At 42.7% G+C, this 18,886-nt stretch overlaps 1 protein-coding gene across 4 annotated transcripts in view; it reads left to right on the top strand.

Annotated features, from left to right (window-relative positions):
* The first annotated feature begins 647 nt into the window (after positions 1-647).
* Tdrd12 (tudor domain containing 12) overlaps positions 648-18,886 on the top strand; it is an 84,402-nt gene continuing 66,163 nt past the window's right edge. For 2 of the 4 annotated variants that reach the window (XM_021169022.2, XM_021169020.2), the window contains exons 1-4: positions 872-1,067; positions 10,443-10,601; positions 15,906-16,042; positions 17,956-18,075. In XM_021169022.2, coding sequence (XP_021024681.1) covers positions 999-1,067; positions 10,443-10,601; positions 15,906-16,042; positions 17,956-18,075 — 485 coding nt within the window. In that variant the 5' untranslated portion in view covers positions 872-998. The other 2 variants (XM_021169021.2, XM_029479942.1) reach the window with 2 other exon arrangements.

Below are 18,886 nucleotides of genomic sequence, written 5' to 3'. Positions count from 1 at the left end.
AATATAGGGGAATGCCAGGGCCAAAAGAATGGGAATGGGTGGGTAGGGAAGTGGGGGGCGCTATGGGGGACTTTTGGGATAGCATTGGAAATGTAAACTGAGGAAAATATGTAATAAAAATATTAAAAATTAAAAAAAAAAAGAAACCCTGCTTCGAAAACCAACCAACCAACCAAACAAACAAACAAACAAACCTATGCTGCCACAATAACGTACAGGTGTGGGTAGAACCTGGCTCAGGAGGTGGAGTCTTTTCCAGAATGTGGTCCGGTGGAAATGATACCAGGAAGACACAAAATCTGGGTGGCTGATTAGAACACCTTGTGATGGTTGCAAGCCAAAGACAGATATTGATATAGGAGAGACCCACAAGTGCTATGACAGAGGATGCAAGCTGGTCCAAGGGGAGTGGAGAGCAGGGTTTCCTGCCAGGCAATACTGCTAAAGACTTGGCTTGCATGCAGTCAACTCCATCCTGGGGGGGAGGGGGGGAGCAAGTAGAACCCCATACAGGTTGCACCATGCGTCCTTCCTAACCCTGTAGTTCACCGCCCAGCCTGAGGGTGGCGCAGTGCGCAGCCAGGCCGTTATCCAGGCCGTTGGTGCGCAGGTGCTTTCTAGCCCTCTGGAGCCCTGTGCGCAGGCGCGTGGTGAGCGCGGGCCGTTAGGAGTGCGTGCGTGCGAGGGGCTTACGAAGGCTGCTGGTGTAGAGGCTCCCAGGCCAGGTCTTTTTGTCGTTGGAGAGGGACACTCACCCTCACTCTGCGTGCTGTCTCCCCGTCTGTGTGCTGTGATCTCCTCTGTGAGAGAAGGGCCAGGAAGCGTCTGCGGGATGCTTGAGGTCCTGGTGCTGAAGGTGAGGAGTGCCCGAGGCCTTCCTCGAGCAGCTTCTCCACGTGCGGCTGCCATCTTGGGGCCCCAAAACTCGGTGCCGTAGGCTTGCGTTCAGATAAGCGAGTGACGCAGATGGACACCCTGGTTGCAGATGGGGTGGCAAAATGCTAATATACTTCAAATATCCAGTATATGAACTGACCTCAGTGGAACATGCAGGAAAAAAAATCACAGTGAGTTCCGGGCCAGCCTGGGCTACATAGTGAGACCCTGTCTAACAAACATCACCTCCCCAAATGAAATATTCATTGGGGAACCGATCAGTTACAATTAAATTTATAATGTAAACTTAGGCCTTGTATCCTTGGTACGGCCACTTATTTTAAAATTTACGTGTGTGTGTGTTATCCCTGTGGGAGTGCCTGTGCCATGGAGCACGTGCAGAGGGCAACAGATCTGAGGATTGAATTCAGGTAGGTAGGTCTGTTGGCAATCACCTTTTCCTGATTCCTCCAATGGGTCCCGCTTATTTTAACAAATGCATTTAACTTTAGTTGCTTAACTCTGTAGCCCTGGCTTGCTTGGTACTTGATGTAGAGAGACCAAGCTGGCCTTAAACTTAACAGAGATCAACCTGCTTTTTTGCCTCTCCAGTGCTGGGATCAAAGTTGTGCACTACTGGACCCAGCATGTCAAGCATCATTAAAGATTTTATTTTTAGCTGGGCGTGGTGGTGCACGCCTTTAATCCCAGCACTTGGGAGGCAGAGGCAGGCGGATTTCTGAGTTCGAGGCCAGCCTGGTCTACAAAGTGAGTTCCAGGACAGCCAGGGCTATACAGAGAAACCCTGTCTCGAAAAAACAAAAACAAACAAACAAACAAAAAAAGATTTTATTTTTATTTTGTTTTAATGTGTCATATGTGCACACGAGTGCAGGAACCCTCTGAGCTGGAGTTCCAGGTAGTTGTGAGTCCCCACTGCCGCATGTAGGTGGTAGCAGCTGATGAGAATGGAATTTGGGCCTCTGCCAGAGCAACCAATTACTTACTCTTAACCACAGAGCAGCCTCTACTACCCATCAAGCATCTTTTCATGTGACTGTTGGTCACCTATATTGACTTCACTGAAAAAAAAAAATGCTACCTCAGGTCCTCAGTTCGGTGTTTTTTGAGCTGTTTGGATTTATGGTGTGGTTTTTGAGTCTACAAGTTCTCTTTACTCTCTGAATTCTCAGTCCCTTACCTGAAAAGAGTGGTGATTCCCCTGCAGGCTTTACAGCAGGCAGGGAAAAGACATCAGGGTGGGATCAGCTTGATTACATTGTAACCAATGCTTAACCAAGACTTAGAATCTGGCTCATACCGTTTAACTTTAACTATGTTTAAGCAAAGTACAATTGGGGGGGGGGAGGGAGGGGGGGCGGAGTATTCAGGTTACAACTAAGTCAGTCTGAAGAGTCCAACAATTTAAGACATGTTTAAGACATTGAGATTCTTTACAAACTGCATGTGGTTTCTTTCACAAGAATGGGTACTGTTGACTCAGAGATAGTGCCCAAGATTTAGGGTCTAGGGAGTTAGACTGAGGTAAACATAACACCCTTTGGTGTTAGGGTTGGCCTGGCAACAGAGATAACACAGAAGTCACTTAGGCTGTTTAAAGCATCCGTGACATCCGTGGCATCATTCGTAAGAATAGGTTGATGGTCTAAAAGCAATGCTCAAGATTTAGAGGGGAGATCTGGGATGTATAAACATGAATTCTGGGAGATAAGGGCAGAGCTTATCTCATCGAAGCCAAGGGTCACCAGGTTGTAAAACTACATCATTCTTGGCAGTCCAGGAGGAGCAGCTGTGCACCTCGTTCCATTGAATAGGTAAGCTGTGTGTTTAACCTTCTGGCTTCTTCAGTGTTTATCTGTGTGGACAAGACCTTTGTTCTTCCCTCTACAGAGAAGTGATTCTCTCCCAATCTGTGATGTGCTGGTTGCTCATAGTTGACACAACCTAGAATTGATCATCTGGGAAGAGCATCTCAATTAGGAATCACCTAGATCAAGCTGGCCTCTGTGTGTGTGTGTGTGTGTGTGTGTGTGTGTGTGTGTTTTGATTGTTAATTGATGTGAGAAGACACACCCCATTGAGGGCCGTAGCCTTCTCCCGAGGCCTGGTATCCTGGATTGTGTAATGGAGAAGCTAGCTGAGCATAGGCAAGCAAGGATCCAGGTGTTCTCAGTCTGGGAGATTGGCTCCTTCCAGTTCCAGTTTCACTTCCCGGCAGTAATGGACTACAACGTGGAACTGTAAGTCAGATAAGCCTGTTCTTCCCTTGCTGTGTTTTTGGTCACAGCCACAGAAAGGAGACGAGGACACATGGCTGACTATTACATTCACAGTCTCTCTGGAGTCAAAGGGTACCATTTTGATCAGTTTAGAAGTTTCCTTTTCCTTTTGTTGCTATTTCTGTCAGTATCCAAGCAGCCAATGCCAAATATAAAGGAAGGCTTTTGTATTGTTTGCTTCTAAGAGTTTTATAGCCATACATTTCACAGTTAGGCTATGATACTTTTGAGCTAGTTTCCTTTGTTCTTTCATTTTTATTATGGTTATGTTTATTATGACGAGGCACATGCTGTGGCATACCTGTGAAAGTTGTGAGTTAATTCTCAGGTGTCTCCATGGGTTTCAGAGACTGAGCTCAAGTGGCCAGGCTTCCCCAGCAAGTGAGCCATCCTGCCAACCTCTGGAACTAAGTTTTCTGTATGGAGCTAGTTCATTCTTTGGCATGAAGTACACAGTTTCCCACTAACAGATTTGGATAGACCATCATTTCCCCTAGAATGACTTTGCTACCTTTGTCAGCTATTACTGGGCCACATTGTAAAAGAGGCAGCCCTGGGACTTTTATCCTTCTGGTCTGTATGTCTGGATTACAATAGCACCACACTGTTTGGATTATTGTAGTTTTGTAGTAAGTTTTGAAATCAGGCATGAATTCCTCTGGCTTGTCTTGTTTTGAAATAGCGTCTTCAGCTGAGACTGGCCTCTGTCTTCAGGAGCCTGATCCTCCCCTCTATCTCAGGAGGACTGAGATTTCAGGCATGTACTACTGTGGAGAGTTTTATGTAGTGCTGGGGCTAGGACTCCATATACAGCTAGACAAGCTGCCAATGATCGACTTTGGCATCCAGGTAGTGGGTAAACTGAGACAGGCAGTTGTGTGAGTGTGTGTGTGTGGTGGTGGTGGTGGGGGTCAGTGTTTAGAGCTGCTTACAGGTGGGTTCAAATACCTACAGGGGATGTGCCAAAGGCAGTCAGCGATTAGAGAAGTTACTCAGCAGACTGGTTTTTTGTTTTTTGGTTTTTTTTTTGTTCTTGAGACAGGGTTTCTCTGTGAGCCCTGGCTGTCCTGGAACTCACTTTGTAGACCAGGCTGGCCTTGAACTCAGAAATCCGCCTGCCTCTGCCTCCTAAGTGCTGGGATTAAAGGCATGCGCCACCATGCCCGGCTCTCAGCATACTTTTATCTGAGGGAACAAAATTTTATTTACTGGGGCCTGCACTCCCTGTGGCCAGTGGAAAAATTATGAACTCTTTTAACTCCTTGGGGCCGGCAAGAAAAAGAAGGATAGAGAGAGAATTCACATGTGTACACACACACTGAGTGAATGAAACAAAAGGCAGTTCAATAGCTTCATGCACACAAACATACATATATATATACATGCATATATACATATATAACTACAAACAGAAACACACATTCACACACAGAATGGTTAGAGCAAAGCTCCAGCAAGCAGGCTCTAAGCGTTTTATTCATACATACATACATACACATAATTGGTGTATGGAGCAAGCTCCAAGATACACCCAGACAAGCTTTCCATATATACATACATACACACAGTTGATAGATGGAAGGAACAGTGTTCCAGCCCTCATTCATACAAACCTTGCACATGTACATATACATAGCTGATGTGTGGAAGAGTGTTCCAGCACACCACACATACAAACCTTTCACCTACACATAGTTGATGGATGCTCTGACACTCATCCTTTATTATTTCTTCCATAACTTATATATCCCAGCAAAATCTTTCAAGCACTATAAATTGCAATGTGATTACATTTTAGTTTTCTTTTAGTGAATGGTTATGAAAAAGTACTGTGTTTCCCAATACCTCTACAAGGAGTAACATTACATACTACAGGTAAAGAAAACAAATTATTCTCTAGAACCCACACACATTCATAACTATGCAACTTGTTGTAGATTAACAAAGTATAAGCAAGCAAGGTAGTTTTTTCAGCCAGTTTTTCTTATTGGCAGGCAACAATTTGAGGTTACAAAGAAAGGAGTAATTATTTTATTATTTATCTTTAAAAGTGATCTTGTAGGCTGGAGAGATGGCTCAGTAGTTAAGAGCACTGACTGCTCTTCCAGAGGTCCTGAGTTCAATTCCCAGCAACCACATGGTGGCTCACGGCCATCTGTAATGGGATCTGATGCTCTCTTCTGGTGTGTCTGAAGACAGCTACAGTGTACTCATATAAAATAAATAAATAAATAAATCTTTTTTAAACTCTATTTAAAAAAGTAATTTTGTAATAATCTTAAAAGAATCACAAATCTAAACTTTTATATAAAAACAGCCATATGTATCTTATCCTCATAATGCATATATACTCATCAGCAATTCTTATTACATAAGATCAGGAAGCTAAGGGCAAAAATGGATATAAGAAATAATTATCACCAGTCCAGTCTCAGTGAGAGTTATGTCAGCCAGTGCTGCCATTGTTCTTGTTCCCTGACCATAAAGGTCCTAGTTTAACTAGTAAAGAGTGTTGGGGACAGATGTTGTGTCCTCCTCACCTCTGATCCTGTCATCCTGGGTGTGTTCCTGCTTGAGCATTCTTTTTTTTTTTTTTGGTTTTTCGAGACAGGGTTTCTCTGTGTAGCCCTGGCTGTCCTGGAACTCACTTTGTAGACCAGGCTGGCCTCAAACTCGGAAATCCGCCTGCCTCTGCCTCCCGAGTGCTGGGATTAAAGGCGTGCGCCACCACGCCCAGCTTGAGCATTCTTGTAATAGTTACTTTCAAGTCCTTGTCAATTAAGTAGCTTGGGTTCCTTCCCTCCCTCGCTTTCTAGGATAGAGCTCTGGACCTGGAGATGTTAGGCAAGTGTGTGCCACTGAGCTCCCCAGCCCTGGGGTCACTGTCTGTGACTTTTCTTGGCCATGTATCATGGTTTCATTTCTTCATATGCCTAGTGACTGACTTTACTGGGCTTTGCTTTATCCTTTAGTTATTGCATTCAACATTGGAGAGAGATATGCTATTAAGTGTATGTAGACTGTAGACTACTCTGCAGTGACAAAACCTGATGAATACTGTCTTTCCCCCAGTTAGTATAAAACCTCCAAATAGCCAAATATGATGGTGCACACCTTTAACCCAGTATTAGGAGCTAGAGGCAGGTAGAGCTTTGGGAATTTGAGGCCAGCCTGGTCTGCATGGCCAGTTCCAGGCCAGCCAAGATACTTAGCAGGCTTTAAAAAGAAAAAAAAATCAAGCATTTATAAGAGTAGAAAAATACTAAAGCAGACTTGTGTTCCTGCCTTCTGGTGCGTAGGGTACAAAGTTGTGGTGTCTTATTATTGCTTCTTGACCCTCTCAGTGGGCAGAGGTACGGTATGCATTTGAAACATCAGTGGTAGTTTTAACTCATGTTTTTAATTCAAGTTTAACTGTTTTGGTTTTCGTTTTTTAGCTTATTTCTAAAAATGGTCCTTTGTGGAGTTTTAAATTTTTTTTTATATGTGTGATGGTTTGAGTAAGGATGGCCTCCATCGGCTCATAGATCTGAATGCTTGGTCACCAGGGAATGGCAGTGTTTGAAAAGATAGGGGAAGCATGGCCTTGTTAGAGGAAGTGTGTCACTGGAAGTGGGCTTGAGGTTTTCAAAGACCCAAGAAGCCAAGTCCTGAAGTACTGCTGCGGGTCAGTCTGGATGTGGAACTGGGCTCCTTCTCCAGCACTGTCTGCCTGCATGCCATCATGCTTCCTGCCATGATGACAAGGCACTAATGAAACTGTAAGCCAGCCCCAGTGCAATGCTTTCCATTATAAGAGTTGGTGTGGTCATGGTGTCTCTGCACGGCCCTAGAACACTAAGACAGTATGTATCTGGATGTACAGCATGTGTGTGCTGCTGTGCTGGCCTCAGAGGCTAGAGGAGAGCATCAGATCACCTGGAACTGGCCTGCGCGGGCATCTGGAGCTACCTGGCTTGATTTCTGGGAATGAACTCAGGTCTTCTGGAGGAGGAGCAAGTGGTCTTAGCTTCTGATCTCTCTCCAGCCCTTTGTGGGTCTTTTAATCCCATTTTATTTGTTTTGTGCATGTGTTTGTGGCAATGGGCATGAGAAGGTCAGAGGACATCTTAACTTGTGCAGCTTTTCTCCTACTTCATGGGTTCCAAGGCAACAACTCAGGTGGTCAGCTATAGCCTCAGCACCTTAGAGCTGAGCTGTAGTTTTTTTATAATTTTAAAAATAACATATTCCAAGGTAAATTCAGATAGCTCCGACTTTGATCTTCTCTTCCACGCTTCCCTTTCCCTAGGTAATGATTAATGTTTGTTTGATTTATCTGTTATCCTCCCCCAGCTATTTTGGGGGGTGGATGGTGCTGAGAGTGGAATCCAGGGCCTTGCACATGATAGTTAACTGCTCTACCATTGAACTGCACCCCAGCCCCTCATCGCTGTTTTTCATTCCTCTTTTCTTCTCCCTCCTGCCCACTTCTGAGATGTGGAATTGTAGCTCACACTGGCCCTTTAACTCACTGTGTAGCTGTGGATGATGTTGAACCCCTGATTCTCCTCCCTGTACCTCCAAGTGCTAGGATTACAGATGTGTGTCAAAATGTCCCATTTCATGACATACTGCAGGTTAAACTAAAAAGTGTCATATGTACTAGGCAACTGTGCTACCAGCTGAGCTACATCTGCTGCCCCCATATCCTCTTTGATTAAGTAATAGAATTTTCACATGCATTACATCCTGTGTGACTTTGGACCTAACCTGACAGGGTGACAAGGGAATGAAGAAAGGATAGATAGATACACAAGACACAGGAACTGAAAGGCTGGGATATGGTGGGTTGTGTGCACTCTGATGGAATGGCACCAACTATGCAGCAGCCAGAACCTCAGTAAGTTCATTATGTACAGCAGGAGAATGAGGGGTTAGCTAGTCTCAATAGGAGACTTTGCAGAGTGTCGCTGACTCTTTTGGTCCCTGTCTGCATAGAACGGATCTCTAGTTGCAGGTGGACAAGGAGTCGGCAAATGACAGACAAAATCAACACAAGAGGTTGTGTAGAATCTGAATGTAATTTTTCAAGTTGAGATCATACTTTTTATACAGAAGAGCAACAAGAAACCAGGCAAGAGACATCCACTGAGTTACAGTGACACAATACAAAAGGAATGTATACATCAAAAGAAGGCGGGGACCAGGCCACTGCCTCTAAGAAGGAAGCCAGGTGTAATGCTAGTCTATTGTTAAACCCACCACCAGGGGTTCTTAGTAAATGCCTGATTAAGCTGTTTCTTTGGGCCTAGTGAAGAAACCTGTCTCAGGGGATTCCCTAACTCTTTCATGGTAAACCCACCTATTCCTTAGACCATTGTGAATTCCCTGGTCTGGGTAAGACTGGCTATTGTCCCAAGTAAACCCTCTGCAGACCAGCCCTGAGCTATTCAGGCTCCATTCTTTGTAATGCCTAATTAGTTTCACTGTCTCTACTAGAAGTAAATTTGAATGTTACTGAATAGGTAACATTCTTACTGAATTCCTACTGAATTCCAAGTTTGTCAGCTTCTGGGATGTTGGAACACTGGCGAAGGCTTAGCTATGTCAGAATTCAATCTTTAAAGGCACTTATAATAAAATAATATTAAAGAGAGCATGTGGATCCATACACCAGACTAACCTGGGAATAGGGTATGAGTATACGGGTTATGAGAATGCCAAGGTTTCAGGAGGTTGAGTTTCCTTGAAACTCTTTGCCTCATGAGTGCTTCCAGGCCTCTTCCTGCCAAGCAGACTTTCACTGAAGTGTGCATAGCAGCAGAGGAACCATCAAGGGTTGCAATCACCCAGGAGGAGGAAGCTGTAGTTGCTAGTTCTATTTTTTTTTAAGATTAATTTGTTTATTTTATGTATCTGAGTACAATTAGAGCTGTCTTCAGACACACCAGAAGATGGCGTCAGATCTTGTTGCTGATGGTTGTGAGCCATGATGTGGTTCCTGGGATTTGAACTCGAGACCTCTGGAAGAGCAGTTAGTTCTCTTAACCACTGAGCCATCTCTCCAGCCCCAGTTGCTAGTTCTTTACATACTGTCCATATCCACAGACCAGAGGGAAGGCTTTACTAATTCCCATGGGTCTGAGGCATTGGTGTCCTTGACATGTGTATTAGTCAGGGTTCTCTAGAGTCACAGAATTTATGGATAGTCTCTATATAGTAAAAGAATTTATTGATGACTTACAGTCGGCAGCCCAATTCCCAACAATGGTTCAGTCGAAGCTGTGAATGGAAGTCCAAGGATCTAGCAGTTATTCAGTCTCACACAGCAAGCAGGCAAAGGAGCAAGAGCAAGACTCCCTTCTTCCAATGTCCTTATATTGTCTCCAGCAGAAGGTGTAGCCAGATTAAAGGTGTGTTCCACCACACCTTTAGTCCCGGATGACCTTGAACTCGGAGATTTAATCTTCTGGAATCCATAGCCACTATGCCTCAAGATCCAGATCAGAAACTTCTGTCTCCAAGCCTCCAGATAAGGGTCACTGGTGAGCCTTCCAATTCTGGATTGTAGTTCATTCCAAATATAGTCTAGTTGACAACCAGGAATAGCCACTACAACATGCTTGTGTCCATGTCAAGACATTCACATAGGAGTTTATCTGTTGCTTTCAGACTCACTCAGGCCTTCCTTGGCTCCCTACACTTAACGTTCTTGTTTTGTTTTTTGTTGTTGTTTCTTTCTTCACAGGTTATAAATACTGTTTATAATTTGCTTATTTATATCGTGTATACTTTTTAAATATTGGAGATCAAGGGCATCTTTTTGCCTTTGTGGGGGCAGAGTTTGAAATAGGTTTTAGATCATAGTCTAGACTGGTTTTGAACTTGTGATCACCTTGCCTCAGCCTTCTGAGTACTACCATTATACATTTGTGCCACCATGCTCACTATCCTGTTTGCTTTTGGGTTTGCACACATAATTGAGAATTGTTTGCCTATTTTTTTAATGTGTTTTGGGATTTTAATCTTCTATCAGATCTGTTTTGTTTTGTTTTGTTTTGTTTGAGGCAGGGTCTTCCTTCGGTTGCTCTGGCTATTCTGGAACTCACTATGTAGAACAGGCTGGCATCAAACTCACATCAGTGTGCGATCCCACTGCTTCAGTCTGACCATTTAAAACAAAGGTGCTTATCAGGGATGTGTTAGATCACTGACATTACAAATAGGCTTTACGCCGTAGGGCTCTACTTTTAAGTCATGCATTGTTTTGTCTTCTTATTACAGATTGAAGATCCAGGTTGCTTCTGGGTAATTATAAAAGGATGTAGTCATTTTTTAGAACAAGAAGTTGACTACCAAAAACTAAACAGTGCCATGAATGACTTCTATAACAGCATGTGTCAAGATGTAGAAATGAAACCATTAATGCTGGAAGAAGGGCAGGTATGTACCTAAATATGCTTTGATCTCAGAGTCTTAAAACGGAGCTTAGGGCTGGAGAGATGGCTCAGCGGTTAAGAGCACCGACTGCTCTTGCGAAGGTCCTGAGTTCAAGTCCCAGCAACCACATGGTGGCTCACAACCATCTGTAATGGAATCCGATGCCCTCTTCTGGTGTGTCTGAAGACAGCTACAGTGTACCTACATAACATAAAATAAATAATCCTTAAAAAAAAAACGGAGCTTAAAATGCAAAATATTCTATACCTAAATAGTAAAAGTTTTGGAATATTTTAGCTCTTTCTATCATTGCCTGGTTTATTTTGCACATGCTAGAACCTAATCTTGGAAGAGGATGGTTAGGCAAGGTTCTCTTACTCTAGGGATAAAACTTGGGCTTTGGGGGCTGGTGAGATGGCTCAGTGGGTAAGAGCACCCGACTGCTCTCCCAAAGGTCCTGAGTTCAAATCCCAGCAACCACATGGTGGCTCACAACCATCTGTAACGAGATCTGACTCCCTCTTCTGGAATGTCTGAAGACAGCTACAGTGTACTTACATATAATCAATAAATAAATCTTAAAAAAACAAAAAAAAAACTTGGGCTTTGGCAGCAGTGACTTACTGGCAGAGTTATCTCAGTCAACTGACTTTTTATACCAGGGGCAAAGGAGACAGCACATGGTCTTCGGGGCCCAACATGTATACGCAGGCCTTTTCCAAGCAGGACATGGGGCTGGGGCTTCCTGTTTGTTTGTATTTGTGGATTTTTTTTTCTTACTCAGGTTTTGGGAAACTTACATTTCTTTATTCTACTTGTTCCATGTCTAGGCCCCTCTGTATTCTAGCAGCATAAACTACCACTGTCTACAGTTTGGCCCTCTTGTCAGACTTTTCCAGGAGAGTGAATTTTTATAATAGCATGGTAGGAAAGATTTATAAGTGTTTTAAGAAAAAAGCCAGGAAGCCCTTGAGTTTCCCACCCCATGATCATTAGTGACAGGATGAACTGCTTTTCATGTTAGCCAAATGCTAGCTTCTAAAGTGAAGCAAGGCCACTGGATCCTTGAAAGTGTGTGTGCACTTGTGTCTGAATATTTCAGATAGCTGTCTGTTTAAACTTTTCCTTTTGACCTTTATATATTTTGTATAGACTAATAGCATAGCTAAATGTTTTGGATGGATTTGCGGAAATCCATTTACATATGGATTTCCCTCCATATGTATTCTGTGAACTTCCTGTTGTGTTAACTTGGAAGGTAAGACTCTGAGAGGTGCTAAGGTGCCATGGATTGAGATTTCGACAGCCTGGCCTCATTCTTGACATCACCAACAGTGACCACTAAGTGGTCTCTCCATTTAGTAGTGACCATCAGCGCTTTCCTTTGTGGTTTTAACATGAGATTTTTTTTCTCATTCCTCTGCATTCTGAGTTAGGATTCACCTATGTAGAACTTTTTATCATTTATTATCTAATAAAATATGAAAGAGTTGGCTGCATATGGTGGCTCATGCCTTTAATCCCAGAATTTAGGAGGAGGCAGAGGCAGGTAGACCAATTTAAGGCCAGCCTGGTACATAGTTCCAGGACAGCCAGGGCTAGGTAGAGAGATCTTATCTCAAAATCAAAAACAAAGCAAAAAGAAAAGATTTTGAACTTAAGAATGGTTCTCTTTTTTTTTTTTTTTTTTTTTTTTGGTTTTTTGAGGCAGGGTTTCTCTGTGTAGCCTTGGCTGTCCTGGAACTCACTTTGTAGACCAGGCTGGCCTCGAACTCAGAAATCCGCCTGCCTCTGCCTCCCGAGTGCTGGGATTAAAGGCGTGTGCCACCACGCCCGGCTATGGTTCTCTTTTTTAAAAAAAAAATTTATTTATATTACATCCTGATCACAGTTTTCTCTCCCCCTCTCCTTTCAGCCCNCCNCCCCAACCCCCCCCCCCCATCATATCTGCTGCTTCTCTATTTCTCTTCAGAAAATGGCTGGCCTTAATGGATATCAATCAACCATGGCATATGAAGTTGCAGTAAGTCTAGGCACCTCCTATTTAGGCTAGACAAGGCCATCTAGTAGGGAGAAAGGTGCCCAGAGGCAGGCACCAGAGTCAGAGACAGTAGTATCACCAGACCAAGCTATACAACTGCAATATATGGCAGAGGGCCTAGATCAGTCCCATGCAGATTTCCTGGTTGGCAGTTCAGTCTCTGTGGACCCTTATGAGGTGGTTGATTCTGTGGGTTTTCTTGTGGTGTCCTTAACCTCCTCTGCCTCCGATATTCCTTCCTCCCATCTTCAGAGGTATTCCTCAAGCTCTGCCTAATATTTGGCCATGGGTCTCTGCATCTGTTTCCATCTGTTGCTGGGTGAAGCCTTTTTGATTACAATTGAGCTAGCTGCCCATCTATGAGTATAGCAGAATATCATTAGGAATCATTTCATTTTTTTCCATTTGTGTTTGGTTCTATTGTGGGTCTCTGGGCTATCCTATCCAGCCTCTGGCTCCTGGCCTTCCAGGCAGTGTCAGGGGTGGATTTCCATTTATAGTATGGGTCTTAAGCTAGACCATTCCTTGGTTGGCCACTTCCACAATTTCTTCACCACCTTTACCCCAGCACATCTTGTAGGCAGAACAAATTGTAGGTAGAAGGTTTTGTGGCTTGGCTGGTGTTCCAGTCCCTGCACTGGAACTCTTCCTGGTTATAGGAGATGGCCAGTCCAATCCATATCCATATCCTCCATTGCTAAGTGTCTTAGCTAAGGTTACCCTCATCGGTTTTGGGGTGTTTCCATTGTTCTAGGTTTCTAGCTTGTCCCAGAGATACCTCCTGTTTCCATTTCCACCCCCACCTCTGTCCAGTTCCCTTTCCCCACTCACCCTTGATGTCAATTCTGTTTCCCTTTCTCAGTGAGATTCATGTGTCGCCAGCCCCTCAGCCCTCATTGTTACTTAGCTGCTTTGGGTCTGTGGACTATAGCATGGTTACCCTGTGCTAATATCCACTTACGTGAGTACACACCATGTTTGTCTTTCTGGGTCTAGGCTACCTCACTCAAGATGATCTTTTCTAGTTCCATCCATTTGCCTGCAAATTTCATGAGGTTATTATTATTTTTTTTAAAGATTTATTTATTTATCTTATGTAAGTACACTGTAGCTGTCTTCAGACACTACAGAAGAGGGAGTCAGATCTCGTTATGGATGGTTGTGAGCCACCATGTGGTTGCTGGGATTTGAACTCCGGACCTTCGGAAGAGCAGTCGGGTGCTCTTACCCACTGAGCCATCTCACCAGCCCGAGGTTATTATTTTTATTAGCTGAGTAATACTTCATTGTGTCAATATACCTCATTTTCTTTATCCTAAGAATGATTGTTATTCTTTCGATTTTTCATTTTAGTGCTTGGTGCCCAGGTATCCCCTTTGGTATTCAGAGTCTTCACTCTTTCTCCTCTATTTGCTTATTTAATTAATTTTTAAGATTTATTTCATTTATTTTTTTGTATATGAGTGCTCTATCTTCATGTACACCTGTATGTCAGAAGAGGGTATCAGACCCCATTACAGATGGTTGTGAGCCACCATGTGGTTGCTGGGGATTGAACTCAGGACCTGTGGAAACAACCAGTGCTCTTAACCACTGAGCATCTTTCCAGCCCCACTTGCTTAATTTTTATTTTTGTACTAGGGATGGAACCCAGAGTTTCGTGTATACCTCTGAACTTTCCTTCCAGCTCCTTTGGACTTTATAGGGGCTTGTTACTCTTTCTATTTTAAATCCAAATGTGTCTATTAGATGGCTCCTTGATCCAGGGGCTTTTAGTGCTGTTTCCTCTGGAAGGAGCATCCTTCTGTAGCCTTCACATTTTTGCACATGACTGACAAAAGATAGCCAGGACACAAGATTACAGTTTGTACAGGACTCAAGCCCATGATAATGTTTCAGCATCCTGGGCATTTCACGTTCATGAAGTACAAACTGGAGCCCTGCTCCAGGGACTGCTGCTCATGTTTCCTCTTCCTCTCTTGAAGAGACATGAAGGAGAAGACATGTTCTTGCCAGGAGAGTGTCAATACTAGAAAACTGTGTGTTTTGGAAAATAGGAATTGAAGCTGTGTTCTTGCATATAGGTATATGTACTCCTAAGCTACATTTTGTAATCAGTGTTGGACTTGATAGCTTGCTTTAGAATAACAGGTTCAAAATCTGCTCACTGTGTAAGTTACCAGTGCAACACATCCTGCAAGTGTCTGATTTTGGCATTCAGTAGACGTGACCTTCATCCAGTATCAGATTTTCTCTCTAGTCATTGACTTTTGAACTGCATTTTTCTTGTGGAATAGCTGCACTATAGTTTCTAACATCAGTTTTCTGGGTGGCTTTGTAAAAGCCTCTGGTCAGCACATGGGTTGCCTGGCTGTAGATTGCCAGTCAAATAGCCTGTGGCTTGACAGGGCCCTAAGGTCAAGTCAGGATGCTAAGGGCTGTCACTTTGTCAGGGTGTTTCCCTTAAGAGCAACTGCAGTTATTCAGCAAGTAGTTTTTGAAGACTAAGTATATGGCAGGCAGTGTATGATAGCCAAGCAAACCCCAAAAGACAAAGTTCATACTGTCATAGAGCCAGGGACTATTTATGCCAGAGAAAAAAATTGACATTTAAGTGTAGCCAAGCCAAGGGGCAAAGGAACCAGAGTTGGAATTTCTGACTGGAGAAGAGAGAACAATGCATTTTAACTTGCACATTGTAGAAACAGCCTGGAGTTAAGGAACTACTTTGCTAAGATTCTAATGGAGATATGAGTTACTGTAAAGCTTAATTTACAAATTAAGCATAAGAAGACACTGGCAACAATAATAAAATAGCATAATTATGACAGTGTACTATGATCAAAATCTTCTGTAAGGTCATTTTTAGGGGAAATAAAGGTTATTTGAACCAAGCATGTCATGTCAGTCCTATGACAGCTGGCCTGATATCCAAGACAGGATGGTGATTAAGAGGCCAGTACTGTTCATATAGCATGTGCTGCACGAGTGAGCAACATGGTATAAGAATTCCTTATGCTACCTGGAGCAGAGGATACTTAAAATTATAAAGTGTTGACTTCTGGAACTTTCATTAATCCTTTCAGACTGTAGTTAACTGTGAGCAACAGAAACTGTTGCTAATGGGAACTACTGTAGTAAGAAAATCATCCCAAACCGCCTTCCTGGTGGACCGTGCCTCCAGCTCCCTGCCGCTCTGCCCTGTGGTAAGCAGAGGGACCTTACATCATTTGTGCTTTAACCCTGAGCTTGTTTTCATTTTGCAGGTGTGTGTGGTGTACTGCCAGGAGCTGAAGTGCTGGTGCAGGGCTCTGATTAAGTCCATCATCTCTTCTGCAGACCATTACCTGGCAGAGTGTTTCCTGGTGGATTTTGCCAAGTATATTCCAGTAAAATCTAAAAAGTACATATGTATTAATTTTGTCTTATATGCCTTAAGGAGACAGATGGCAGTTTTAAAGTAAAATGTCAATGAAGTAAATGCATTCTTGTTTTAAACATTTTCAAAGATATATTTTGAATTATGTGTACATGTGTTTTGTATGTTGGGTGTTTACATGCATGTGTGTATGCTCACACCCGAAGACCATTAGATCCTTACAGGCAGTGTGAGCCACCCAGTGTGGGTCCTGAGAACCAAATACAGGACCTCTGCTATAGCAGCATGTGTTCCTAACTGCTGAGCTATCTCTCCAACCAAATCAATGTCGATTTTTAAAGTAAGGAGAGACTTTGGGAGCACAGAGAGTCAGAATGGGCTCACAGGATTCTTCTTTCCTGAAAGGGCAGGGCAAGCTGTTCTGTTTGCACCTCTTGTACCGCTGCCATCTGGTCTGTCCCCTTAGCTTGTTCATGGACAGGGAGATGCTGCTCAGAAGTAGATTTTTTTTTTTTTTTTTTTTTTTTTTTTGTCTCATAGAAAAGGAGAATGCAGACCACTGTCAGGGTACACAGGGCAAAGGATGTAAGCACACATTCTTGTATATTCTCTTATTCTCTTGCATATCAGAGTTTAGCTGTCCTTAAGGTAGGACACAGGAGCCAAATGTCCACTGGGCAGACTGCTCTGATTTGGGGACCACATGTTACAGATAACTGGAACTAATAGGTTAGTCTTTGCATTTTGTGACAACCTTTCAAGTTTTCTTCCCAGAGTAAAAGGTAGTCAGTTAAACAGGAGGACCCTGTTCCCACTGAATAAGGCACTACAACAGGCAGGCTACAGTAGCATTAGAGGCATGTGGCAAATGGGACAATAGAGTTTACAGAGAGTACAGGAAGGAGTAGTTTATGTTCAGAGCTTTGCAGCTTTTATTTTTTGTTCGTTTCAAAAGAATTATTGTACTTACCTGTTGGGAACTTTTCTCCTTGTTTATTCATTTTTCTCCTTGGTTACTTTATTTAGGGCAAGAGAATACATGATACATGAGTGTAGTAAGTTCAGTACAGCCATCTGTACTGTCTAACCTATTTGGGGTAACCAGCTGTGTGGTTGCTTGTGGAGGGTGGCGTCCCAGGAATAGAGTCAGTTGGCATTTGAAATGTGTCAGGTTAAAGTGGCCTGGAGTTTACCTGAAGAAGAATGGACCAAATTGTAATTTATCAAATCTCATTCCTCCAGCTTTTGTGACAACATCCATCTGTTTAAAGAAACTCTTGTGTGATTCTGATCATATGATAAAATTGCCACTTTATGAGTTTATTTGTTGTGTGTGTTGAGATTTATACTCAAGCCACAATGCATGTCTGAAGGTCAGAGGACAACTTGCAGGAGTTAGTTCCTTCCTTCCACCATGTAGGCCTCAGAGATCAAGTCTAGGCCATCAGGCTGGTGGCTGGTGCTTTAACCCTTTAGGCACTCAGCTGCCTGGATTTGATATTTAAGAGTAGTAAGTAACCAGGCATGGTGATGGTAACACATGCCAATAACCCAAGCTCTTGGGACATGGGAGCAGGCCAGTCTGAACCATATTGAGACCTTATCTAAAAGAATAAAAATAAAAATTAGACCCCTTCACAAGTTCAGTTGTTATTCAGTATTTCTCACCATTTATAGCTTCTCTCTCTCTCTTTATATATATATATATATATGCATATATGTGTGTGTATATGTGTGCATATATATATATATCCTAAATTCCTATGCCACAGAATATTAATACCATATATTATGTGCATTGTATAAACCTTTATACATAAAACTTAAGTTTTCTTTTGCTCCTTAGTGAACAGTATATTAATTATATAAGTGTGCTTTAAGTGAACTTGTTATATATTTTTTACTTACAATAAAATTATTTGTATTTTACCTTTAAGCATCCGAGTTGCAGTAGAGTCTTTTATGCAGCTTCCTTACAGAGCAAAAAAATTCAGACTTTACGGTACAAAGCCTGTGACATTGCACATTGACTTCTGTGAAGACAATGCTGAGATTGTGTAAGTATATCTTCTTTTGGAAGCTTGAAATACTGGGACTCCTTTTATTTCTATATGTGTTTCCATTTTAATTTGTTACAAGGATCACAATCAGAAACGAGCAACAAAAAAAAAAAAAAAAGAGAAAATTAATTAACAATTGATTCCACTCGAATGCAAGTTTGAGCCAGTAGTTCTGTAATGCCATGGTGTGGCATTGTGAGGTCACTGTTTTTTGGTGTGGAGGTGTCCCTGTAGATGTCATACGAGAAGTAGATTGTGAAGACATCCAGCGCAGATTGACTTCATCAACCTAGATGGACTTCAGAGAGTCTAATAACAGGTGGTTTATTCCCAATGTATTTAAGCCCAATGTAATTTGAAGAAGAATAAAAAAGAGGACTTTGGTATAATATAATCCCTGGTGCATAAAGAAGCATAATTACATTGAAACTCAACTCGAGCTACATATCATTTCCCCCCAAGAAGATGGGTTCTAGAGATAGGCTCTCAGTACTAGCTTAAGGGCCTTAGACTCTGGCCAGGTCATACAGATAGCATAGAGGTCATTTGGACTGTTAGCCACCTCCAGTCCTGGGTGTAGGAGCTTGATATGGCCTGGCCAAACAGATAACGAAGATCACCAGGCTACTAATTGCTTCCAATTCTTGGCCTTCTGGATGGAAGAACAGGTTTTTCATCTTTCCCATTGGAAAGACAATCCTGTGTGCTTAACATCCCTGGTTTCTCTAAAGATCTGTGTGCACAGGACCCTTCCTGCTGTGCTCCCAACAACTGTTCACTTCCAGATATGACATAAGATAAACTCATT

This window comes from Mus caroli, chromosome 7, assembly GCF_900094665.2.
Source record: "Mus caroli chromosome 7, CAROLI_EIJ_v1.1, whole genome shotgun sequence".
In the NCBI taxonomy this organism is placed as follows: domain Eukaryota; kingdom Metazoa; phylum Chordata; class Mammalia; order Rodentia; family Muridae; genus Mus; species Mus caroli.
Note: the sequence above shows the minus strand (reverse complement) of the source record. Positions and strands in the feature narration are given on the sequence as shown.